We start from the raw sequence: 27,235 nt of genomic DNA, 5'->3' as shown, positions 1-27,235 counted from the left end.
TTACGGATTTCGACCCCATAAACTGAATATAGTGTTATGACAATATGGAATGAGATTGAGTCTATCAGACATCTGAAAGCCTGAATTTAATAGAAGGCCCTCAGTGATTTGGACCCTAGACATTTGCAGATCATCTCTCACACGGAGTACCATTAAGACAATTGATTACATCTGGCCTCTTCTGCCTCAGTCATTTCATATTTTCCATAGTGAGGCTATTGGCCATGATTGGTCCTTGTTTACAGAATTTTCCATCTCCCCTGGTTGGCGAACTCAAACTTTTCATGTAGTGGGACTTAGCTGTTAGTTTAGAGCCCTCATTATAAAATTAGCTAAATATAGGAAACAAGAGCAGTGTGAGATGGCTAAAGGTGAATAGCAGTGTGAAAGTGTTTTACCAAGTGGTTTTAGTTGATTGTTGTGCTCTGGAACCACTAAGCTATCATAATACATGAATTTTCACAAATTATTATCATGCATCATAATATCATGTATTATCATAATACATGAATTTCACAAATAGAAAACTTGAAAATGAATGTAGAATGTTTAATATATGACCCCAAATAGCCTAAAGTACACAAACAAGATACTTAGCTAAACCGTAGAATAGGAGACTTTTATAGGTGGGAAGGACCATATGGCTATAAAGCTGCACCCTCTCATTTTACCAATGGTGGGAGGTTACATCCTAAACATTTTATGTGGTTTCTGGGTTTACGATGCAATGTTCTTTGTAAAAAATCACAAGAATCTTATTACAAAATAGATTTTCAGATTTAATTAAATGCTCTTTTTCTATTCATAGATTATCTGTGGATTATGGCTCCTGTGGAAAGAAGCCTATTCCTTAAATAAATCACACAGATTTTATATGAAAATTCAGTGGACACTCTGAGTTCTTTGATCATTTTCCTTTTATTATAAGATAAGAGGTTATCATCATCACAGTATAACAAATGCTAAAATCGTCTTGAATTTTTCTTTTAAATTCCTACTAGTTAATAGAAAACCCTCAATTAATGCAAAGATTAATTGTTTTAAAGTACTTCTCAAATATTTCAAGATATAATAGGAAACAATAACCAATATTACTGTGCTATTACTTTCTGCTCTGTTTTTATCTTAACAACATTTCATTTCCTTCTATTAACAGAATCAACATGATGGAATATCCTATTTCTTATTTGCTTTTCCATGCTGAATTGTTTACAGATTTTTGCTGTTTTAAATAGCACACTTGGCCTAGATTATTTTTTCTCCTTTGATTGTTTTCTTGTGTTATATCACTAGGCTTTGTGACAGATTGCTAAACTGATCCTCTGAATGATTAATCAGAGGCAGATTAGACAGGAATTAAGACCCAGCCTCACGACTCGGCTCTGGCTGCCTCCTGGAACCATCACAGTACCTCTCACATACGTCAATTCCCTCATATGTAAAATGGGATAACAATTCATGCCAAGCCCAAGCAAATTACTAACCCTAAATGAGAGTTATTGTTATCATTATTAACCTATCATTAGAAGCAATGTGTAAAACAGCTTTGTTTTATAACTGTTAATACAGTTTTATTCTATTTATTTTTAATACTTTAGTAAAGATGTAGCAATACCTTAGAGTTGTCTTAAATTTTATTAATGATGGCTCATTAGGCTTGGCATGCTTTTTATTTTCCATAGGATAATATATAATCATTACACATAAAATTACAATGTCTCTTTACTCTTTTATGTAATAGTAAAATCATAAACCATTACAATTTAAAAGTGTAAATTAGTTAAGTGTGTATTTTTGTTTTATTTATTTATTTATTTATTTATTTATTTATTTATTTTTGAAATGGAATCTCACTCTGTATCCATGACTGGAGTGTGGTGGTGTGATCTCGGCTCACTGCAACCTCTGCCTCCCAGGTTCAAGGGATTCTCCTGCCTCAGCCTCCCAAGTAGCTGGGATTACAGGCATATGCTACTACGCCCGGCTAATTTTTTGTATTTTTAGTAGAGACGGGGTTTCACCATGTTAGCCAGCCTGGTCTTGAGCTCCCGACCTCAGGTGATCCACCCACCTCGGCTCCCAAAATGCTGGGATTACAGGCGTAACCCACCGCACCAGGCCTCATTGAATTTTTATTTAAAAACTTTGGATACCTATTATATGCCAATGTCCATGCTTGTATTGATGGGACAAAAAATATAAATAAGCTAGAGTCTCTATTTTGAGACATCTCTGTATCCGTGGTCCTCAAGACTACCCCAGCTTTGGAGATTTGCTGGTGGGATTCACAAGACTCATCGTATAGTCATGCTCGTGGTTATGATTTATTACAGCGAAAGGAGACAAAGCAAAATTGGTACAGGGAAAAGGCACATGGGGCAATCAATGTCCAGGGAAACCAGGGCCAAGTTTCCAAGAGTCCTTTCCACACACGGTATGCATTTTAAGTTTTCAGCAATGAATTGTTATAACATGTTCACAGTGTGAAATATCATCTATCCCAGAAGTTCGTTAAAAACTCCGTCCCAAGGTCTTACTGTGGGCTGGTCATGTAAGCTACCTTTTGTCTAGCATGTAGCAAAATTCCAGACTCCCAGAAGGAAAAAGGTGTTCAGCATAAATCCTACTGTTTGCCCGGTTTAGGCACTGTGAGCCAGTTTTAGCAGTTAGGGAATGATGGGAACGCTCCCTAAATCTAAATTTCCAGACGCCAGCCATGGGCCAGCCTTGCAAATAGCACTTTCTAAGGATAGCAGTCTCATGCCTGCTGTGTTAACTCTCCTCTGCACAGTCTCACATTCCAGTGGTGGTAGACATAAGAGTGTTGAAGGAGTCAGGCAAAGGAGTTACTGGATTATAGAGGAAAACTCAATTAACTCAGCCTGGGGGATTCGAGGCAAGTTCATTTGAACAGACAATATTGAGCTGAATCTTGAAGGAGTTATCAGTTTTCCCAAAGTCTTGGGGTAAGGTAAAGGCTTTCATCCATGCAACACTAACTATATTCATTGTAGGTAAAGAGATTATTAAATTCTGTGTGGTGGGAGCATAGGCATGATGGGGAGAAGGAGGAGATAGAAAAGTAGCTGGAACAAAAGGATGGAGTGTCTTGTAGTTGAGTGGATATAAGGAGTCACTCGAGGCTTGTCAGAAAAGTGAAGTGAAAAATTTGAAAGGTGCTTCTGATAGCAAGTGGAGAAAAGATTGGAAAAGGAAGAATTTGACAACATAACACTAGATAGGGCTGGGCATGGTGGTTCATTTCTATAATCCCAGCACTTTGGGAGGCCAAGGTGGGAGAATTGCTTGGGGCCAAGAGTTTAAGATCAGCCTGCGCAACAAAATGAGACCCCCCATCTCTACAAAAAATAAAATTAAAAATTAGCCAGGCATGGAGGCCCATGCCTGTAATCACAGCATTTTTGGAAGGTTGAGGCTGAGGGATCACTCAAGGCCAGGGGTTTGAGGCCAACCTGGGCTACAAAGCAAGACCCCATCTCTACAAAAAATAAAATTAAAAATTAGCTGGGCATGGTGGTGTGCACCTGTAATTCTAGCTACTCAGGAGGCTGAGGTGGGAAGATCACTTGAGCCCAGGGATTTGAGGCTATAATGAGCTATGATCATGCCATTGCACTTAAAGCCCAGGTGACAGAGCAAGACTCTGTCTCTAAAACAAACAAACAAACAAACAGGCGAGGAAGCCAGGAGACAAAAGATGATGGAAATGTGACCTGAGGCACCTGTATTAGTCCATTTTCACCATGCTAATAAAGACTTACCTGAAATGGGGTAATTTATACAGGAAAAGGGGGTTTAATGGACTTACAGTTTCATGTGGCTGGGGAGGCCTCACAATCAGGGGGAAGGCGAGGAGGAGCAAGTCACATCTTATATGGTGGGCAGCAGGCAGAGAGAGGTTGTGCAGGGAAACTCCCCTTACAGAACCATCAGATCTTGTGAGACTTATTCACTATCACTAGAACAGCACGGGAAAGACCCGCCCCCATGATTCAATGATCTCCCACTCAGACCCTCCCACAACACATGGGAATTCAAGATGACATTTGGGTGGGGACACAGTCAAGCCATATCAGCACCTATGGTGGGAATAGAATATGAGGCAAACTTCAACCTAGGAGACACAAAAGTCTTCCTCAGAGCTTTAATAAAATAGGGTGTCTAGGTCCCATTCAACTCCTTAGTATCTCTGGACCAAGCATGCTGAAAACTTTATCTTCTGTAGCTACCTTAGTCTGTAATGCTGCCAGTTAAAACTTCAAAGCTGGGGTAGTCCAGTTTATCGACATACCTAAGGATATAGCTATTTTCTATAGAATTTTATCTTTGGTTCTGCAGTGAATTGAGATGCAAAGACATATGGCAGTCTGTCTCAGCCAAATATTTTCATCTAGTCCCAGATGCATCTATCCAGCCAATCTGCTTTCAGTGAACACTCTGAGTGTTTCAGAGGATTCACAGTAGTGATTTGCTTCACTTGAAAAGTGCAGGTCAAAGTGTTTGTCAAAAGGTGCAGTAAAGATGGATCCTAATGACGTAAGATGCATGTCAATTTATGCAGTTACTTTTTGGTGGTTTCACATGTATTACGTGTGTGCTTTGTATGTAAAACTCAAAAAATGTTCAGATGTTTTCAGCAAATAACTGTCAGTTAAATGCAAGATATTTTAATAAAATCATTAGTATAATACAGAAATATACCCTTCCAAGCACCGCTTTCTTCCCTTTTGCTTTTATGTTATATTATAGTATATGATGACAAAACAGAGACCTGCAAGGTTTGCAAAGTATAATATGAGGATACACATGAATTTCCTGTTCTACTTTCAGATTAACTGAACACTGTGGTGTTTCCTAATAATGTTTATTGGAAAAACAATGAAGAACTCTCTATTATAATAGTTTATCTGCTATTAAGATCAAATAAAATATCTTAAGAATGTGTTAAGGTCAATTGTATTTACAGAAATGTGTTTTCAAAGCTTCCTCTTCTTATATTCCAATGGGAATCAAGAGGTGCGTTTAGTGTTTCCATGAGCTGTGTGATTAATGACTATAGCCAAATATGTTGGGGAAAATGATCATTGAAGGTTTTTCCATCAGTGTTTACTTAACATACAGTAGACAGGAAACAAACAATCTGTTCAGCCAGACTATTCAAAGATCCCTCCTATTGCTTTTGTTTTTACTACAGCTGGAAAGGGAAAAAGTATGTCACATATATTCCTTCATCTTGCTTCTGAGTAATTTGTTTTGGTGCTGATTTAAAGAGTAATTTAAAATATTTTGTATGAGTTTGAAAGTCTGTGAAATGCATAGGAGTAATTTACAATATAGATAATGAAGCTGTGATTTTTCCAATTATCCTGTCTTTATTCTGTAAAACATCCATTTTGACTTGTTTTATCTTCTCTAAAAATCATTTAGAAGTGGGATCAAAATCTAACTCAGTTTCATACTTTTCAGTCTTGATGAGCCATGTACTACCGAATTATGAACACATAATAGGATTTCCTCTATGCACGACCAGGTAGCCTTGTTTATTCATGACATAACCAGAGAGAAAGAATTAGGTTTAAAATGCCAACCAAAAGAAGCAACCAAATGGATATTCATGGATGCCAGGCCCTAAAGCTCACAAATGTTCTCGTTAGAAAACCCCTCAGGTTTTTCCTGAGATCCTGTTTACTCTTTGCAAACACAATTAGAGCAAGCAAGTGATCTGTTTTCCAAGTTTGAGGTAGCAAATTCTAGGAGACACAGAGATGGAGGTTTGTCAACATTTGACTGTAATAGCTGTCAGTGGTGACAGCAAGGGAGAGATACAAAATCATAAAATGCTGCTAAACAATGGGATAAAAAATCAAACCTCAGCTGTCTAGAGACCAAACCTTGTAAGTGCTAGAGTAAGGATATATGCTTGTCTCCTACCTGTCTGCTAAATTCACTGTTTCCTAATAATCTTACTAAAGGATGAGCTTGAATGTTCACTACAAAAACAAGAGTTTGACACATTCATCAGACTTCTCAAATTTCAACTTAAGTGGGAAATGGAGACTTCATCGTTTCTAAGTTTTGGAGTTCCTTTTCATTTGTTCTCTAGAGAAGGAAGGCAGGAACTAAAATAGGAAAGCAAATCTGAGGAAGTTGAGAAGTAGAATCCCATGAAGAAGGCTCCCCAGTGTTAGGCATTCCATTTACTTTCTGTTCTGTGCCAGGATCCCAGAAGCTAATTTAAAAGGGGAGGGAGGGTGCTAATGGCTATTCCAGAAAGTTCTGTTTTGTCCTATGTTATAAATATCTAAAAAATGGTAAAAAATAATATCAAGGAGGAAGAAGTAACGCTTATTTAAAAGAAACCAAGAGCTGCTTTGAAATTCTGTTTTGAAGATTTTAATGAAGACAAATCCTTTGATGTAGGTGTTTCTTTTTTCTGATTTACATTTTAGAAGACTGATATGCCTCTGGTTGACACCATTCCCTTAGTGTGTATGTTTTTAAAATACCATTTTTTATCTGGAATCGTTTCATCTATTCTCTGCATGATGTTTGCTACCATTTCTTATCTAGGTTGACATTCCAACACGGATCTTGCATGGGTTTTCAGCAGTTCCTATGTGACTCTTTGTGTTTGCATAGCTACGTCAGGGGTGTAACTTGCTAAGAGCTACTATAGCAAGTGCAAGGAAAACGCAGGTATCTGACATTGACCTAAGTGTTGTGCTAGGAGGTCTTATCTGGTTGTCATAAAGTTTTATTGCTTACCTGAATTATAAACTGCCTCATATATTTTTGGTAATTAAGCAGGATATAGAAATAAAGCAAGTAAAATTGCTTTGTGCAGCTTTGCCTAAAACCATAGGTCTTAGAGCCTGACACATTCTCCAGAAAAGCTATCTGCTTTTGCAGGCAGGATATTTTCATTCCCATTTAAAATATAGGATAACAAAAGCACTGAGACTTTTTAGAATTATGCTGGATCATACAACCAGCAAATCTACTGGAAAGAATTCCAGCCCAAGAGTCCTGGATTCTTCCTTGCACAGTAGTTTTTTCACTACTTAATTTTGCCTGGTCCGATGATGCTTGTTCCAGAAAGACTGTCAACAATTCATTCATCCACTCATTCAGTCAGTCAATAAACACATTTTGAGTACTATCCAATGGCTAGTAGGGACAACAGTATTACAAAAAGAGATATTTTCTACAGTGATGATGACAATACTGCTTAGATGTGCTTATTACACATTGTGTGGAGGGCAGGAGGGTGTCCACACTCAGCCCTTTATGTACATGAATTTTTTTTTAAGCCTACAGCAATTCAATAAAATGAACACAATGCTACATTTATCTTGCTCTTGGGTTTCTCCCTGTGGAGTTTTGGCTGCTTTGGTCTCTGTGGTCCTTTTGAGCTCTAACATTCTAGGAGTTCAAGGAAAGGTCTAGATGGCAGACATCATGGTAGTGTTTCTCTCTGGGTTCTCTGCACCAAAATGTCAGACAATAAGAGATCTTTTAAGTTACTGTGAAACCAAATAATATCCTCTCTGTCTAGAAGAATTAGTAGCACCTTTCTGAGTTGAAAAGTTTAGGTAATTATGCCTGTGATTGGTAGTGGTAACCTTAAGTTAGTTATTAGAGTTCTAAGTAGTTGAATCATTGTATTATAAGCTGTATTAAATACATTTTGGTTTCTTAGAATGTTATTGTACCAAGGGGAACATAATGGCTATAATTAAATTTCTTCTCCCTTTTTGAATCCATGTCTTGCCAGTTCTAAAACCCGTCCATTTATATCTTTTAGTAATAGTTGGGGAGAAGAAGGCTGTTCTTGTTCAGAAACTGAATTTCCAATACTTGTGGCACGCCTTCCCCTACTGACCTACCAAAATGAAAGACGGGGAGTAATGATTAAATCTCATTTTTTCCTCCTGGAGTAGCAGGATAAGCTGGGTCAGCAAGGCCAGTCCCTGCAGACAGCTTTAAAATGCCTTTGTGATTTGATCTCCTTGCCTTCCCATCCATTTCTATAAGTGCCCATCACTGTCATCCTTTAGACCCTGACAAGATTTCAAGGTGAGAACGGCGCAAATGAACAAAAGTGCAGTGATGACTCCTGAGGGTCTTACTTATTAAATGGGTCAGGCAATGAACCAAGACTGGCTTGTAAGCTACAAGGGAGTTTCGCCCATTTACGTGAAGACGATCTCATGTATTATTTAACCCGTTCATATACATTGGTGTCTCTTTGCTGTCCAGCGTAATGCAAGTGAAATAAATATAAGCTTACAAGTTAATGAGGTCTGATTTTTGTTTTCAAAATAATCTGACAGTCACTTGGTTTCATCCCTTTGGATTCTAGCTTGCTTTTTCAGAACAGCTAGAGAATGTTTATGAAGTGTGCATGTGGAGGGGGCGAGGGAAGGGTATAAAAATGCATTGCTTCAGGGCAGCACATCTGTTTCTAAAAACTCTGCAAGATCTGCCCATTAACCACTGTCACAACTCCTGGTGTTTCCTGCAATTGCATTCCAATCAGAGATGTTCGTACCAGCTCAAGATGTCACAAGTAAACAGATTTAAGCCTTATAAGTTAGTTTCCTATTCTCGTGCCTCACAGAATTATTTCTTCTTCTCGAGCCAACAGCACGTGCATGTATGGTACACATAATGAGTGGTAACACATTTTCTTTCTTTTTCAAACAGATTGGCAGTATGGATTTGCTCAGGCCTTCCCTCACACAGAGGAGGAGGTGGAAATCGATTCCCATGCATACAGCCACAGGTGGAAAAGAAACTTGGACTTTCTCAAGGCAGTAGACACGAACCGAGCAAGCGTCAGCCAAGACTCTCCTGAGCCCAGAAGCTTCACAGACCTGCTACTGGACGATGGGCAGGACAACAACACCCAGATTGAGGTAGATAAATAGTCTCGGTAACTGAAATGGATTGGTGAATACATTTCATGTAGGTGCCCAACTTTTATTACATAAGTTGTCCCTTCATCTCAATCTAGAACTTGATGACGGTGAGCAGTGCGGCAACAATACTGTGCCTTCTCTCAAGGAATTCATTGTGTAAGAGCATCTTTATTTATTTATTTATTTTTGAGACGAAGTCTCACTCTGTCACACAGGCTGGAGTGCAGTGGCACGATCTCAGCTCACTGCAACCTCTGCTTCCTGGGTTCAAGCAATTCTTCTGCCTCAGCCTCCTAAGTAGCTGGGACTACAGGCACATGCCACCACGCTCAGCTATTTTTTGTATTTTTAGTAGAGATGGCATTTCACCACGTTGGCCAGGCTGGTCTGGAACTCCTGACCTTAGGTGATCCACCCACGAAGGCCTCCCAAAGCTCTGGGATTACAGGCATGAGCCACCTCTCTTAGCCCTGTGTAAGAGCATCTAAGTGCCATAAGCAAATCATCCCAGTGCCATGTGATATGTACAATGAAAGTATGCAGGCTGTAGTGTGGCATGAAGGAGAGTGTGAGGAAACTGCTTGGGATTGAGAGTTGGGGTGCTGCCAAAGAGGCTTAGCCTAGAACTGGGCATTTAGGTGGGGCTTGACAGATTGAGAGGAGTTCACCTAATTGATGACCTGTTGATGGGAAGAGGGAGGGGCATGTCAGGCAGAGTCAATTTCCTCTGCAGCGGCTGAGGTGTAGAATGACATCTCCAGGACTGTCTCATAGGGTGGCCGCTGGTTCCAGTTTGCTCGTGGCCAAGAGGTTTTCTGGAACGTAGGGCGACTTCCAGTGTTAAATACGGAAGAGTTCTGGACAAACTGGAATGATGGGTCTCTCTGACTGAGTTATTCTTTATTATGGTTGCAGCTATGAAGTGGAGGGAGGAGAATGGTCAGAGAACAGTTTGCAAAGTACAGACATGTGCAGAGGGTGCATTTTAGGCACATTTGAAGGTTGCTCGAAGGCCTCAAAGGTGGTGTTACATTTCTCAAGTTTCTGTAGGCCTTAGCACTGCAAATCACAAAATACGACCTTGTTTGTAAACTAGGTACAACAGAAACAAGCAAATAAACTGGTAAAAAGCGAAGACCACCCAACTGAGAACAAGCAGAGGTGATTTATCCAGTTTGCTCGGGCACGGCTTCGGCTGCCATCACTTGTTTTCAGCAGAGATACGAAGGCAGGTTGGGGAGTGGGAAGGCTTTTAGTGAAAAATAGAAGGTTCAGATGCACTCTGATTGGAGGTTGTTGGCATGACAAACCTGGAGGTGAGCTAATTAGAAACAGCATGTTTGTTTGTTTGTTTTGAGACTGAGTTTCGCTCTATCACCTGGAGTGCAGTGGCATGATCTCGGCTTACTGCAACCTCTGCCTCCTGGATTCAAGCCATTCTCCTACCTTAGCCTCCTGAGTAGCTGGGATTACAGGTGTGCACCACCACACCCGGCTAATTTTTGTATTTTTAGTACAGACAGGGTTTCACCATGTTGGCCAGGCTGGTCTTGAACTCCTGACCTCAAGTGATCCACCTGCCTCGCCCTCCTAAAGTGCTTGGATTAAAGGCGTGAGCCACCGCACCTGGCAAGAAACAGCATCTTATGTTACTAGTTTGAGGAACATCTTTGGCTTTTAATGGTTGGTCCTGAGAGAGATATGAAGACAATGAAATAGAGAAGCTCTCAGTTACTAAGGAAGTCCTGACCTTTCTGGGCTCACTACTGCCAAGGCTGTGTTGTGGCTTCCTGAACTGGCTGCTGGAGAGGTTGCATCAGCGTTCTATTGTCACGTATGGTTTGCTCATTGTCTGCTGGTACATTCTCTCTCAACCTGAAGTTTCAGTTCCTACTTTCTCTGAAGCTGACAGGCTTATGATTTTTAAGAACCAGGCAGCATCCTTTTTACTGCACCACAGTCCCTGAAATACTCATTACTTAAGAAAAAGAACTCAGCTTCCTGAAGCAGATACTACCTAGTCCTGCAAATAGTATCACGGCATCATTTTGTTCCCTCACATTGAGAGAAATCTTCAGAAGATCTGAAGCCTAGGCTGTGGGGATTCAGTATATTGGTAAAAGACAGCAATTTCTCGAACCCCGCTCCGTGGCATTAGCTATTATGCAGCTATGGTGTTCGCAGGCTGCCCCAGCCAGGTCCCTTACCAGGCAATGGTCGATGTGTCAGGAGCAGAAGTCTTCTTATGTCTCTAAGAGGATATTCTGACTCCTGCAGAGTGACCTGCTATTTTGGCAATGATGATGTCATAGCAACTTGGGGCAGGCAACATAATTGCCACTCTTTAGCTGGGGTGTAGTGTCAAGAAAGGAGAACTGAATAGAAGCAGAGGCGTATACTCTCTGCCCAGAACTAGGACTCGATGGATATTGAAAGGGAACAACACATCACTATTCAGCTAAAAGCCCAGACTTTACCACGACGAAATGCACAAAATCTGCACCAGTACCCCCTAAGTAGGTAAAGATTTTTAAATTTTTTTAAAAAAGAAAGAGGAGAACACAGATTCCAAGAACTCTGTGATCTCTCCTGTGGGGTGCTGAATTTTCTTAAACACAGATTGTGAGAACTCCGTGATCTCTCTCGTGGAGTGCTGAATTTTCTTAATCATTTATAAAATAAGGAGTCTCTTTGATTGGGGATATATTAACACTCCTGCAAATACAATCCCAGGGGTTACTGTAGCCGTAATTTTGTTATTCAGCCTATTTTTCCACTTCCTACCTTAACAGAGGGAGACCACGAAGTGTCAGTAGTTTTGAATCAGTAAAAAGACAGCAGAAGGATGGCCCAGGGGACTGTTTGGTGGGTACGCACCCAGGGCTAAGATCTGCCAGGTGCTGTGTAGATGCTGTCTTGTTTGGTCCTCACAGCAGTCTCGAGAGATTTGTGTCCCCCTGTTTTCTGGGCAATTTCAATGATTCTTTTACATGAGGGCAATTTCAGATTTAGGTTTTAGTATTTTCCAAGGTTTCCCATTAATGAGTATTCAAAGCCAGCTGGTATTCAAATGCAGGCTTTGCCAGGCTCACAAGGTTGATCCTTTAGACTTGACGTTGCTCTTTCTAGCAAAAGGAAAGACAAATGGCACTTGAATTATGTAGTGATTTTGAACAGCGGCAGCCCCTGGGTATCCATATGAGGGTAATTGTGGGGTTTCAGTCTGGCTCAAAAAAGACTTGTCTTGAAGCTAGAGTTGCATACTAAGAATACTGCCTTTATTTCAAGATTCACTTAGTTTGATGGAGTTCTGGGGATTGATGGAGATTATTGGGATCTAAAGCTCCCCAAGTAACTCGTTGGCACTGCCACTAGTTTTGGAAACAAAAATCTACCTCTGAAAGTTTGGAAAGTGTACGAGGCCATTTTTGCCTTCCTGTAAAGAAATACCGAGACTGGGTCATTTATAAAGAGAAGAGGTTCATTTAACTCACGGTTCTGTAGGCCATACAGGAAGCATGGCTCCAGCATCTGCTTGGCCTCTGGCGTGAACTCAGGAAGGTTTCAACCATGGCAGGAGGCAAAGCAGGAGCAGGCATGTCACACGATGAGAGCAGGAGCAGGAGAGAGCGAGGGGCACAGTGCTGCACATTTTCAAACAACCAGATCTCTCCTGAACTCACTCATCACCAAGGGGATGGCACTAAGCCATTCATGAGGGATCTGCCCTCATGATTCAGACACCTCCACCAGGCCCCACCTCCAACACTGGGATTACATTTCCAAATGAGATTTGGAAGGGACAAATATACAAACCATATCAGAAAGGTTTACTTATCCTGGCCCTTGAAATGGTGTTTGTGGGCCAGGCACGGTGGCTCACACCTGTAATCCCAGCACTTTGGGAGGCCGAGGCAGGCGGATAGCCTGAGGTCAGGAGTTTGAGATCAGCCTGGCCAATATGGTGAAACCTCATCTCTACCAAAAGTACAAAAATTAGCCAGGTGTGCTGGCGAGCGCCTGTAATCCCAGCTACTCAGGAGGCTGAGGCATGAGAATTGCATGAGCCTGGGTGGGGAAGGTTGCGGTGAGCCGAGATCCCACCACTGCACTCCAACCTGGGCGACAGAGAGAGACTAAGTCTAAAAAAAAAAAAAAAACAAGGTAAAAAAGGTAATTGTGAACACGGTTGCATCTCTTTTGGAAATAGTTTTGCCTAATTGTTCAACAGAAATAAGAAAGAAAGGAACCAAACAGTTATAAAGTGAATACTCTGTGCCTGGCATTGTTACAAGATCTCGCTTCTCGTTTTGGTTTATATTGCTAAACAAAAACAATAAGCTAGAAAAAGTTCTGTGTGCTTTTTTCCTTTAGATGCTTTCAAAGTCGGTTTCAGGGATCAGAATTATTTTGTCTTGCAGCCCTGGCTGCAGTAGTGGCTGTTAAAATTATGTGTATCACAGTGAGACAAAAACCACCCAGAACGGTATTCCTCAGATGTTCTCCTCATTTTTTTCATTGCCTAGACTTTATATTCTACTTTCACTTAAATAGAACAGCAACAACAACAAAAATTCCAAACCAAAACGAGACAATCGCATGTTTACTGTTTTGACACAAAGACTGTTATTCTCTTCACTTGGTACTTGGTGACAGTATTTTTTCTGGCTCTTCACAAGAACAGATAATGGAAGGATTATAAAACTTGGTATCCCAGTTAAGTAATTCTTCCAGTTAAGGTTTTGTTGTTGTCATTGTTTTCATTTTCTAATATTCTTCCCATGAACATATAAAATCTCTAGAAGCCAAGTGTATATCCTGTTGAATAAGCAGGAATCCAACAGATGGCAAATGCCACTATTGATCTGAATGTTGATTTCTGTGAGACTTTTCTTCTTCTATTTCCTCTGTTCATTCATATGGACATATAACCACTTAGCCAGATGAGAAGTAAAGTACCTTCTGCTGATGTGTAGGTATTCAAAATGAGGTGTCCTGAAATAGTCACTGGATGTGCCACTTTGTATAATTATTTTGGGAATATAAAGGTTTACAGGGCTTTCAGGCAGGATTGGATTCCATTCATGACTTGGCCTTGTTGGAGTGGCCTTCACTGAATTCCACAACTTCAGGGACACATGTGTAAATGAGCAGGGCAGGCATCTTCCCCTGGAAGCTGGCCACCTTCCCATTATCTGGCAAGAAGCTCTTGTAGCAAGGATAGCACCTCACGGGATGGAGAGAGCTTCAGCAGTGTTGGCTGAAATTACTGATGCTTCATAAAGCTCAGTTTCACCAGCCCACTGCTGTAGAACAGTGTTGATCACGTACAGTTCTTCACTTTATAGAAATCAATCACAGAGTCCTTTGTGACATGCTAGACCAAATATGTGGTTTTGAACACTTATTCACATGCAGTATTGGAAGTCTCATATTCACACTCTTGGGACACTGAAAGTGTTTATGAAAAGGACTGTACTGTGTGATTTTTGCCTTGATTCAAAAGCCTCTGGATGACTGAAGAAGGGAGGTTTTAGAAATAGGGATTAGGGATCTTATTAGTGTAGTTTCATGATCAAAAGTGACTCAGAGATTGGGAGCTAGGCCAATGCCTCTGAAACTTTAACAAGCTTTCAAATCACCTGGGAATCTGGTTAAAATGCACATTCTGATTTCTTAGTTCTAGGCTGGAGCTGGTCTGATATTCTGTTTCTAATAAGGTCTCAGGTGATACGGTTGTGGGCAGGCCACAGGTCACACTTTGGGTTGTAAGGATTTAGCTATTAGTTTTGAGAGCAGAAATCTTGGATTAAATTTAGGTGCCTGCCAACAGTATGTCTTATGGAGTTCTCATTCTGGTGCCTAATTAAAACTTTCAGTTGTATCCAGCAACTGTTGTATTATTCATGTGCATTAAAGTTCATATCTGAGGAAAGTACAGTCAAGAATGATCAACAAATATATGTGACAGATTTAGCTAAAAAGTAGAGATAAAGAGTTTTTCTCTTAAATACATATCTAAAAACTCTCTTTGATCTTCGGCTATCACACATACACTGCCAGTTGTGTTGGCATCTTATTTTTACAAATTGTGCGATACGTTTCTTTAAAAATTTTACCAGTTGTTAATTGCTATATACAAGGTCATTGCATGGGCTCTAATAGCTGATTGCAGCCTTTAACTAGAAAATCTATTTGAGAGGAAGTAAGTCGTCAGCAAATATTTAATCTAAAAAAAGAATGTAGGCCAGGCATAGTGGCTTACGCCTGTAATCCCAACACTTTGGGAGGCCGAGGCAGGTGGATCACTTGAGGTCAGGAGTTCAAGACCAGTGTGGCCAACATAGTGAAACGCTGTCTCTACTAAAAATACAAAAGTAGCCGGGCATGGTGGTGCATGTTGTAGTCCCAGCTACTCAAGAGGCTGAGGCAGGAGAATTGCTTGAACCTGGGAGGTGGAGGTTGCAGTGAGCCAAGGTCGTGTCACAACACTTCAGCCTAAGCAATGAAAGTGAAACTCTGTCTCAAAAAAATAAAAAAAAATGTGATGGTGTTGATGATTACTTTATGAAGAAAAAACAAATTTTGTAATGTTGATGTGGACAGAGTCTCCATGTTATGTTTGCAGTATAGAGATGATATGGTTTGGCTGTGTCCCCACCCAAATCTCTTCTTGAATTGTATAGCTCCCATAATTCCCATGTGTTGTGGGAGAGACCCAGTGGGAAATAACTGAATCACAGGGGCGGACTCTTCCCATACTGTTCTCATGATGGTGAGCAAGTCTCATGAGATCGGCTGGTTTCATAAAGCGGAGTTCCCTTGCCTGTCGCCATGCAAGACATGACTTTCCTCCTCCTTCACCTTCTGCCATGATTGTCAGGCCTCTCCAGCCATGTGGAACTGTGAGTCCATTGAACTTCTTTTTCTTTATAAATTACCCAGCCTTGGGTATGTCTTTATCAGCAGCTTGAGAATGGACTAATACAAGAGAGTACATTGGATCATCCTTAGATGTGGAAAATCTTACTCCTCATCTGTATTTTAAGCCTACAGAAGCTCACTCAATTTCAGAGGTCTGAAAGTGACAATAATGAATATAACTATAAAGGAGCAGTAAGACATCATCCCACTTCACAGAAATGGAGTGACAAAATTTTGTGGAATGTTGCTATGCTGGTTCTGTCTTTACGCTACTATCGTGCTCAGTGAGTTCCTAGAAGAAAACCCTTATGTACAAGAAGAATGTGATAGTGTAGATTTTTGACATTTTTCAAAAGTATCCTTTGACATTGAACAGACCTTTTGCTATATCTATTATGAGTGTGAAAATCTGATGGAGTTTTTGTGTGTGAAGTATTTCCTTTTGGGGGACTCTTAAACTGGTAGATGTTTAACATGTGGCTGCAAAATCAGAAAATTGTGCAAAGGGAAAGCAAAGATTAATCCTGAAGAAGTGCACATCTTGGACCTCAAAGTGAACTGAAATCTTCCAAATGCTTGTAGGTGTCAGATTGGCTTGCACAGAGAATGAAAGCATGTGAAAGCATGCAGTTGAAAAGGAGAAATATTGCATAGGTTCATGAACAGGCAGAAGGAGACCTTTGTTCTGTAGAGAGGCAGGATTAATGCAGCGATGAGGTGTCATCTGAACCAAGTCACAAAGAAAGTGTCAGAAGATAGCCAGGTGTCAAGGTCACACTAGATAGCGTGTTTTACACAGATAACCAGGAGCAAGATTTTAAACTTCATTGTGTATGACACTAAGGTGTTTGAAATTTATCAGGAAGGTACTTGGAAACTGCTATACAATATTAAATACAGAAAGGCAAGTTGGCATTGATGCTCCTACCCGATAGCTATGGGAACTGGATCAGAAATCCCAAATCTAGCAGTGAAAAGATGAGTTCAATTTAGCTTAGTGTGACGTGAGATAGTGGTTAGGGGAAAGGCTATGGATGAGCATATGAATTTCAGAAATATTTCTATTTCTACTCATTAATTTAAATTAATCAATATTGCTGAAATTTCGCGTGACCTTCTGTTCCTTGCTTGATTCTGAAGGTTAATTGCAGGTCTCTGCCATTGCCTTTCCTGGCAGAGTGGCCTGATGCTACCTCGACAGCCCCTATCTAATGTGGGTTGAGAACTGGCCTCGTTTCTTCCACTCTGTATTGCCAAAGGTTGTGTGTTAACTAACAGCAAAATCTATTTCAGTCTTTTCTGTTTGGGCAATTTGCAAAAACACATGGATTTTAAACTTCTGATTTTTCTCCCATTCATTTTCGTTTAGCATATTGATGAGGACTTTACTTTGCAAAGAAGAAAGTGTACCGAAAATAGTAAATCAGACAGAAGTGATATCTGCAATTATTGCTCACCCTCTAAAAAGATAATGAGGATTAAAATAGAGTATCATATATCTTGCTCAATTATAGATTATTCTTAGCTTGACATGTCAGCTCTTTATTGAAACAAAAATGGAAAAAGATCCATAACTGTCCTTCAAAGAGTTCCATGAAGAATAACTGAATTTTCTCTTTGATGCTTCACCGTGAGCTAATTGAGTTTACTGATAGTCATGGCATGAAAATAGTCTTTAGAATGATACATGCAGGTTGTAGAATTATTAACTGCATTAGTCATATAATTTATTTTCAGAACAAGAATTATGTTTCAGGGTGAATAATATTCTTGCATTCTCCATGTTCAAAGAGAAATCTCATATTTAATCTCCCCATTCCCCAAGGGATCCTAAGATTAATTATATGATCATCACATCAAGTTTTTTCTAGTTTAATTTCATAGCCATTCATGAGGACTTTAATATATCCTTACTCTGCATTAAATAGTGACAGTAATAGGGGAATTTGAATATAGAGAATGCCAGGTAACAGTTAATCAGCTGACTTTCTATTTTATCATTTTGCAAACATATTTCTCTTCTTTGCCTATACTAATTTCCAAGAGGACATATCAAATATACTCAGATGAAAATTATTTTCAACGTGAAAATTAGAGTCCAGCCCCAATGTCATAGGTCTAAATATTTGTCTAGTTGATTTTTTAAAATCATGTTAAAGTTCATTGTTTTTGTAGTTCAGAATATGTCCATTCTTTCTATGTTGAACAAAGGACTCAGGATGAAGGAGCAAGTGGCCATTGAGTATGGGCTGGAACTCAGGAGCAGGGAGGTCAGAAGATGCAGGAGTCCTCCATTCTCCTGGTGGCTCATGGAGAGGCGTGCTTGTGCCAGAGTGCAGCTGGATGTACCCACAGAGGGACGGTACTCCTGGGAAGGAATTCTTTGCTCTCCAAGCATGGGAGAAGTTCATACAGGGAAATTCACATTTGAGGATCCCACACAATATGGTCCAGGCTTAACCGCCAGCAGTTTAGCAAAGTGTGAAAAATGTCATCCACCAGCACCTAGACTGGGGTTACCAGGTCTCAAGGAATATTGAATTCAGCTCAGCTCCTGTCCCTGTGGGGACCATAACTCGTCTTCTTAGCTATCTGTTTTCCTGGCGATAAGGAGAGAGCTTCCGGGATCATTCACTGGGCAATCCCATTCCATATCAGTGGATTAGACCTTAAAGACTAGGTTTTCTTCCTGTGATTTTCAGAATCACAAATGTAATAATGAATTGATTGTACCTCAAAGGCTAGATAAATCTGAGTTGACACAGACATGCTGATAGCATTATTTTTATTACTGCATCTGGGGGAATATCAGAGCCACTACTTATTTCCATGAAGATCCATAATATGATGAATCTACTCTGTCCGTGAACTTACATCATCTTTACAAGGAATAATGCTAGTTGGCTACACGAATCACAGTGAGTCTTTGCCATTTATTTTATCATACAAATTAATGTGTACTCAACAATTTAGCACCAATTCATTGAAAACATAAAGGATGACAGTGTCTGATAAACAGTGATGTTCTGTAACTGTATATGACAACCATAAGTTTCTATGAACCTTCCCCAAAAATGTCTCATGTGTCTTTGTCAAATATTGTGACTTAGATGGAAACACTATTAGGTCTACACATCGATAGGCCATTACAAATAGAGGAGGCATTTAATTTTTTCTCTGATTAGCTAAACATATGTATGAAAATTTGTGTTTCTATTTTTAAGCAATGATGCATAATACACTCTGCTAAATATTCAGGGAGTTATACTTCACCTTGTATTTCTGAAGCAGATCTAAGATAGATAAGGGAATAAGGGTCTCTCTTTCTCTCTCTTTTTTTTTTTTTAGATGGAGTCTTGCTGTGTTGCCCAGGCTGGAGTGCAGTGGCGTGATCTCTGCTTACTGCAACCTCCACCTCCCAGGTTCAAGCGATTCTCCTGCCTCAGCCTCCTGAGTAGCTGGGATTACAGTGCCACCACCACACCCAGCTATATTTTTTTGTATTTTTAATAGAGATGGGGTTTTGCCGTGTTGGCCAGGTTGGTCTCATACTCCTGACCTCAGGTGATCCATCCACCTCGGCCTCCAAAAGTGTGCTGGGATTACAAGAGTCAGCCACCGCATCTGGCCTGATAAGGGTCTCTTTGTAAAAATATTTGCATGTCTAATCCACGCATAGCTTTTGTGTTTGTGATAAAAACATTTGCTAACGTGTCACTCTATGCTCTATTAAAGAAGGCATCAAATACTCGAATGTTCAAGAAAAGATGGTAACATTTAGAATGAAAAGAGACTGCCTTAGTTTTCTTTTTGTATTTCCCTGAAAGAAAACATTTCTGTTCATGCCCAAGCAACGCATAGATGTATAAATCTGTCTAGAAACAAAAGCAGTGAACTTGGCAGCCTTTGGGAATAGTTGTTTTTAGTTATTGTCTATATGTTATCTCAAACTTTAGAGATTAAATTGAAGTAATAGTTTGGAATCCATTGCACTGAATTGAAGGAATGCAATAAACTATTATGGCTGGAACTATTTTGCTTTTACAAGTAATTTCTAACTCTTTTATAAACTTATATATTTATGCAATCTTTATCTTAAAGAGCAAAGCTATGTAAATCACTAACATTCGCCTTTTAGATGATATCTAGAGATCTGTCCCTATCAATCTGTTTATCTATCTACCTAGCTATCTACCTGCCTACCTAGCATCTATCTCTTTTATTTTGAATTCACAATGCAGTTCCTGTTTGTGCCCAAAACAATTTGAAAGAAAAACTTACAAAGCAAACTTCTATTAATTTGTTTAAATTTTTTTAAATTCACGTGTTATATCACCTCTTATTAAGGAAATCTTTTAGGTACTTCCAAAACTGAAGATGTTTTATATCATAATAGGATTTTCTACCTAAAAGTAATGCTGCCTGATCTTTTGTGGTTTAATGAAATTTTTTTATAATTTTCAAAGATGAATGCATTGATTTTGATTTTTGGATTTTTTCCCAAGAGTATTTAGGTTATAATACTCCTCCTTTTTCTAAGATTATAGTGCTTTGCACAGTGTTTATTATTTGAATGGAAATCTTTACTTGTTCTGTCATTTAAAACTAGTATAAAGTAAAAGCTAATTTAAAATTCTATGCCTTGAAAATGTTTACAAAGTATCTCGCCAAACTTTCTCAAAGAACTGAAAACAATTCATTTGTCCATTGTAAATAGGATTATAGAATTATCTGTTATATTAAAAACCAGGTATAAATGATCATCTTCTTTTTCCTTAATATATTTTAATAAAAATTGACTTAACTTCCCCTGTCCACTGAGTAATCAGATACTGCTTTATTTCATTTACAAGTAAATGGAATTAATCTTCATCAGAATAGAAGAGTGTCACATTCAAATGGGAGAAATGTAGTTAAATAAGGCTTTGTAAGGAAACAACTATGAATATAGAAATGTGCTAGAACAAAATTATAAGTATTCATTAGAAATTTTTCTCATGTTACCAATTGTACCCAGATGATAGTAAAATTATCTCCTAAAGGCAAACACACTTTTTAGAGAAATCTTTGTATATTCACTATTCCTCAGAAAGTCTATGGAAAGTAATATTTTCTATCGTATACCTAAGGAAATAAAATGAATTAGTACATTCAGAAGTCTCCCCTTCCCCTTCCCCTTCCCCTTCCTCTTCTTTCTTTCCTTCCTTCCTTCCTTCCTTCCTTTCTTCCTTCCTTCCTTCCTTCCTTCCTTCTTTCCTTCCTTCCTTCCTCTCTCTCTTTCTCTCTTTCTGACATCAACCCATCCAAGGTAAATCTTTTGATTGCAGGAGGCCTTACTGAAGCAGCTAAGGCTCAGTTACTTATTGGTCCATAAGTAACTTAAATAGAAATTAAAATTACTTTTGCCATGAGAGTTGAAATGTTATTTTGCTCCCTTGAATAAGTTTGCTATGGTTTGAGCAGATTTAGAATGCATTTAATAGGCTTTGTTCAGATAGTTTTGTTGCTGAACAATAATTATAACAGCCATTTCAAGGATTTTAAAAAATTTTGCTTTGTCCGTGTGTATCTCTTACCTTGTCACACAGAGAGAATGTGATATATTCTGCACACAATCAAAGTCATTTGCATAAAAGGACAAAAGAAAAAATAAGTCTATTTTTATCTTTTCCTTAAGGACAATGTTGAAACATTTCAAAGGGAACTTTTTTTTTTTTTTTTTTGGTTAGTGATCACTGGTGAATGTAAATTACAGTACATGGTAAATGGCTGTGGCACTGTTCCTCCTGATTTTCTATTGACTTTTTAAATGTTGATCAGAAAGAATCAAGGAAGAGAAAATGATTTCCAACTTTGAAGCAGTCCATGAAATAAAGCCAGAAGTGAGTTGACAGCAGGGAATCAGAATGTGGGAAAAACATTAATTTTCTCACTTTGCTCCATTTTATTCCAAAAGAGGTTTCTCCCAGTCTCTGCTCAATGGCTACCTTACCAATGTATCATTGTCTTCCTTTGGGCTGCAGTTGCAAAATTAGGAACTCACGAACTTGCCATAGTAAGCAGTGCTTTTAAAAATCCTTATGTCTAGGCAAGGTTGGAATATACTAAAGTGTTTTTTTTTTCAAAGCATCTAAAGAGAAATTTGGTAATTTGTATGTGTGTGCATGTGTCTGTGTGTTTGTGTGTGAATTTGTGTATGTATGTGTATGTATGTGCACACTCAATGTGTGTGCATTATTTTGAAGGACTTTAATTAAAAATGACTTTTGTGGGAGGAATTAATGGTGACTTGGATAGCCCTTATACGTGATACTTATTGTCCTCTTCATTTAGATGTTATTTCACTGAGCATTACAATCAATATAAACTAAACAGGTACATGGAAGACTGGCCAAGACTCCATTTTGCTCCAGTGAATTCCTTAAACTTTATATGCTCTCTAGTTTGTGGCTCTGGAAGACAGGGCAGAGAGACAATGAAAAGAGACCAAGTATATGGCTCACGCCTGTAATCCCAGCACTTTGGGAGGCTGAGGCGGGCGGATCATGAGGTCAGGAGATCGAGACCATCCTGGCTAACACGGTGAAACCCCGTCTCTACTAAAAAAATACAAAACACTAGCCGGGCGAGGTGGCGGGCGCCTGTAGTCCCAGCTACTCGGGAGACTGAGGCAGGAGAATGGCGTAAACCCGGGAAGCGGAGCTTGCAGTGAGCTGAGATCCGGCCACTGCACTCCAGCCTGGGTGACAGGGCGAGACTCCGTCTCAAAATAAATAAATAAATAAATAAACCAAGTATAATCGATTAAAATAAAACAGGGATCAGAAAATTATTAAAAGGTAGAGAGAGGATAGGATGGTGAACCCAACGGTCTGGGCACCATGAATGAAAATCTCCCTCTCATCCTCATTGGCCTCCTTCCAATACAAGCACGTACATTCCCGGGAGCCTTGTCCACTTTGGTCTGTTCCAACCGTCGTGTTCACTCTGTTTTCTTATTGGCAAATTTGCCCTCTAAACCAAGTGTTTCTTTTTACTAAGAACTCATATACTAGTAACGACTTGTGTCATCTGAAACCATTCCCCATGTCACCATTACAGTAAAGCCATCGCGAGTATAAAGTGCATTCTCTTCTGGAAAAAGTGGAAGGGCCTCTCTATTTAAATCAAAGTTTGGCAAATGAAACTCTGTGGATATCGCTTTAAACCAGGAAGCCATGAAATGACTGGACTGTTTCAAAAGACCAAGTCTGGGGAAGATCTAACTGAGATTGGAATCTCCTTGAGAAAAGAAACAATGCTGGGTACTTTGCTGATGTTCATAAAGCATCCATTGATTTGAAGCGACTTGTATTGGATGTAGGGAAAGCAGTGTTTAACTGAGGGTTAGACATAAAACCCAGAAACGAGAGAGAGGCAACTTCCTTTCTGACCAAGAAAACCAAGACTCATTTGTGGTTTGGACTGGAAGTAAAACGGAGTCCATGTGACAAGAAGTAGAACAAGGTTGCTAACAAAAGCCTGACATTTTTCCTTGACCATTTCCACATTGAAATGAAGAGTGAAGTAGAATATGTGATTATAGCTTGGCCACTGGGATTCTTTGTCTAGCAGTAGATTTGTTTTCACACTCAAATTATCTGGGTGCCATTTTCTTCTGCAAAAGAATAAATTGATGAAAAACAGAGGAAAGTAAGGTAGTCACAGAGGAACTGAGAAAGTGTTTGCCTGGTGGCCATGGTGTCAAAATCTGTCTACTCTCAGGCACAGGACAGTGCTTAGTACCTTCTGGAAACCACTGTTGTCTACTAGAGTCCTCATTAACCTACGCTGATCAAAGCTCAAGGTACCTGCACATATTTTCTTCTTCCTCCTTCTCCTATGTCTTGGATTAGTTACAGACTTGAGGCTGTCCACATACAAAATAAGAGTCAGAGGAAGCAGCATTTGTATTAGCAACCTCGCTCCTTACAGAATTCTGGAACAGAGCAAAGTGAAACCACCAGCAGTTTCCAAAGACAATGAGGGGGCTTACAGGGAAAGCATCTTCCTGGCTTTACACGCTGCAGCTTCTGTTCCACGTTGGTCATGTTGCTTCTGAGGTGGGTGTTTTTACCTACTTTGCTGATTTCCTCTCTGCTTTCTCTCCTAGGCAATCACAAATTTAAATGCTGCAAAGCACACATGCCTGGAGAAAGAGAGAGGCAGAGAGAGAGAAATAGGGAGAGAGAACAGAGAAGCACCGTACTGATTCCCATAGGTGTCTGGAGTGACAGACAACCTGAAGTCACTGCTGTGAATCTTAAACTGCCCTCTCTGAGTGCTGATGGGACTTTCTCAGTAGGGAGCAGGCATCACAGTGCTTCTGGGTGGGCAGGGGCCATTGGGCAGCTAGGTAGAAGAAAGGGAACAAGGTTGATCAAAACACAGGACCCTTCCAGGGCTGTGCACCCACTTGCTCCTTGTAGATTCATTCATGACCCCCTCAGGTTCCTTTCAGGCAGTAATCCATCTCTTAATCTCCTCAGAGTATCAAGAAATACCTGTTTCCAAGTTCCCTTGTCATGCGAACAATCTGAAATTTCTCTTTTCATCTTCCTGAAGTATTATGTATCTGCCTAGTTCTCACATGAAGAAATTGAATTCCAGTTTTAAAAAGGGCTCTATTAACCAGTATTTTGGATTGATTACTCCCTTTGCCCTCACACAGACTTCCTCCGAACAGAATTCATCTGAACAAATAGTTCAGAGGAGGTTTCCACTTCCTTAATTACTAGCACATACCAAATTTGTTTTCCTGAGTTCGTGAAAGTTACCTTGACTAGAGTTCTAAGGATTTCAAACTCTTCGGTTCCATTTTTTTTTTTTCATTCTCATATTTAAAGATGATCACTGCACTTAATTTGATGAGCAAATTCAAGTGGCCTTGGAGTCATGCAGGTAAATAGTCCAGGTGTTACAAGAAGGAGAAAGACAGAAGACCACATAGCATGAGTTATCTTAAGGGATTTTCTTTCTGGATGCAGGAAAACAGTGGGGAATGGGGACCATGGGGGCTACAAGGAGAACACCCAGCCTAACAGGACAGCCATTAACCAGCTGCAGAGGATTAGGGGCATGTAGGAACCTGGGCCCAGCAGGCCAGATCTCCTAGTTTCTCCAGAGACATCCAAATGTTTACATAGTGGCTATTCATTCATTATTTCATAGTCATATGTAGCCCAACACAGTGATGGCAAAAGAAAATATTTCTACAGGGCCATCTCTCCAATGGGCCCCCAGCTGCTATTGCTAGTGTACACCACGCAAATGACTCATCACCTTCCTCGTGTAAACTCACTAGGCCGTCTCTCCAGAAAACCTTTTATTCCAGATTCCAGGGGACACTTCACTGCTGTCTACCTGTTTTCCCCATACTATGTTGAGTTGAAATCAGTAAGATACATGATTCTTGGATATATATTCCAGACTTCTTCTCTGCTATTGTCTTATACTTATTTTATATGAGCACTATCCAGATGAAATACTTCATTTTTCTTCTATTAAAAACAAATCATTAAAAATAAGAAATGGAAGATAGTTTTAGAGCTCTCATCTCCACTAGTGATTTTGAAGAGAGTTTCCAAGATCATGTTCATATTTCTCTGAAATGTTAGTTTTTGAAATTGCAGTCACAGGAAATTTACTGCTTGCTTATAATCAGTTTGCTACTCCAAGTTTGCAGAAGTATTTAAATATACGGAGAAAAAAGCTCACATCTACTATTAACTGCCTATAAATACTGTCATTTGAACAATGATATTTCTTCACATAATCATTTTTTGTTGTTTATTAAGACTGAAACATTTTAGACTTGCCAGCAAGACTTTAGAAAGTCAACATGATTTGAAACATTGGCAAAAGATTCAATTTCTAATAAGACAGTAGCTGTTCTATGGTGATTACTAGTTTACTAAAAATAAACAAATGGGGTTAAATTGTAGGATCATATGAACACCAAGTATGTGGATTGAGTATATATAAAATAGCTATAACTATTTCTAAATTGTGCATAGATTTGAAGGGAAAAGAAAGAATGCTACCCAGCTAAATAAAAAGTAATGAAACTTGGCTGGATATGGGGGCTCATGCCTATGATCCCAGCACTTTGGGAGGGCAAGGCAAGAGGATTCCTTTAGCCCAGGAGTTCGAGACCAGCCGGGGCAACATAGAGAGACAGCATATCAATTTAAGAAAAATTTTTTAAATAATGAAGCTCAACCAAATAAAAAAGAATGAAAACTGACTGTTTTAGGGGCAAACTTTGACTCCGAGAACTGGTGGCATTTCTTTTCATGATTATAACAATTTCTACAGATATAGCTAGCTGGTATCTTACACAAGAGACTGGTTTTAGAGGTGTGATGAAGTAACTCGGTCCAGTATAGACTGAGAAATTACAGGCAAGGCCAGGGTCAGGACCCACATCTTCTATTTGTAGCTACTGATTTTAGCAGACTCTTTCCCCTGCACCCCCACACTGCAACCCTTTGTACTGGTTCTTGGTAATTGAGGCCTGGTGCTATGAACTGAATTTTATTCACTTAAATTCATATGTTGAAGCCCTATCCACAATGTGACTGTATATAGAGATAGGGTTTTTATGAGGCAATTAAGGTTAATGACATCATAAAGAAGTCCTAATCTGATAGGATTGGTGGGCTTATAAAAAGAGAGGGAAAAAGACATCTCTCTCCATTCACACACATTGAGGAAAGGCCATGTGAGGACGCAGTGGGAAAGTGGCCATCCGAAGACCAGGAAGAGAGTCCTCACAAGAACCTGATTATGTTGGCACCTTGACACTGAACTTCCAGCCTCTAAAAATTGTGACACAATGAATTTATGTTGGTTAAGTCGTCTATGTATTTTGCTATGGCCACTAAGCTGCCATGGCAGCACAGGCATATTAAGACTTATACACGTGGAAAAATGTTCTATTACACAACATTTTTCTAAAAGAAATCCTCATGAAATTTCTGTTGAGCACCTAACCTGCCAATCTGATCTTAGCTATGAGTGTAGGATACTTTTTAAAAAAGAAAACAAAGATCTCTTTTCTTTTCTTTCTTCTTTTTTTTTTTTTTTCTTTTGAGGCAGGGCTTGCTGTGTCTGCCCAGGCTGAAGTACAGTGGTGCAGTCAGAGCTCACTAGAGACTTGAATTGCTGGGCTCAGGTGATCCTCCTGCCTTAGCCTCCTGAAAAGGTGGGGACTACAAGCACATGCCACCACATACAGCTTTGTTTTTTTTTTTTTTTTGTAGAGAGGACTTATTGTTATGTTACCCAGGACTGGTCTTGAACTCCCAGCCTCAAACAATCCCCCTGCC

The 27,235-nt window shown here is 39.6% G+C and overlaps 1 protein-coding gene across 2 annotated transcripts in view; it reads left to right on the top strand.

The window, feature by feature from the left end:
• The window catches only part of PLXDC2 (plexin domain containing 2), a 468,543-nt gene that overhangs the window by 178,873 nt on the left and 262,435 nt on the right, over positions 1-27,235 (top strand). For both annotated transcript variants that reach the window (XM_011997681.1, XM_011997680.1), the window contains exon 2: positions 8,728-8,939. In XM_011997681.1, the coding sequence (XP_011853071.1) occupies positions 8,728-8,939 (212 nt within the window). The remainder of the gene's footprint in view (positions 1-8,727; positions 8,940-27,235) is intronic.

This window comes from Mandrillus leucophaeus, unplaced genomic scaffold (assembly GCF_000951045.1).
Source record: "Mandrillus leucophaeus isolate KB7577 unplaced genomic scaffold, Mleu.le_1.0 Scaffold545, whole genome shotgun sequence".
NCBI lineage: Eukaryota > Metazoa > Chordata > Mammalia > Primates > Cercopithecidae > Mandrillus > Mandrillus leucophaeus.
This window is presented reverse-complemented; position numbering and strand designations above follow the sequence as displayed.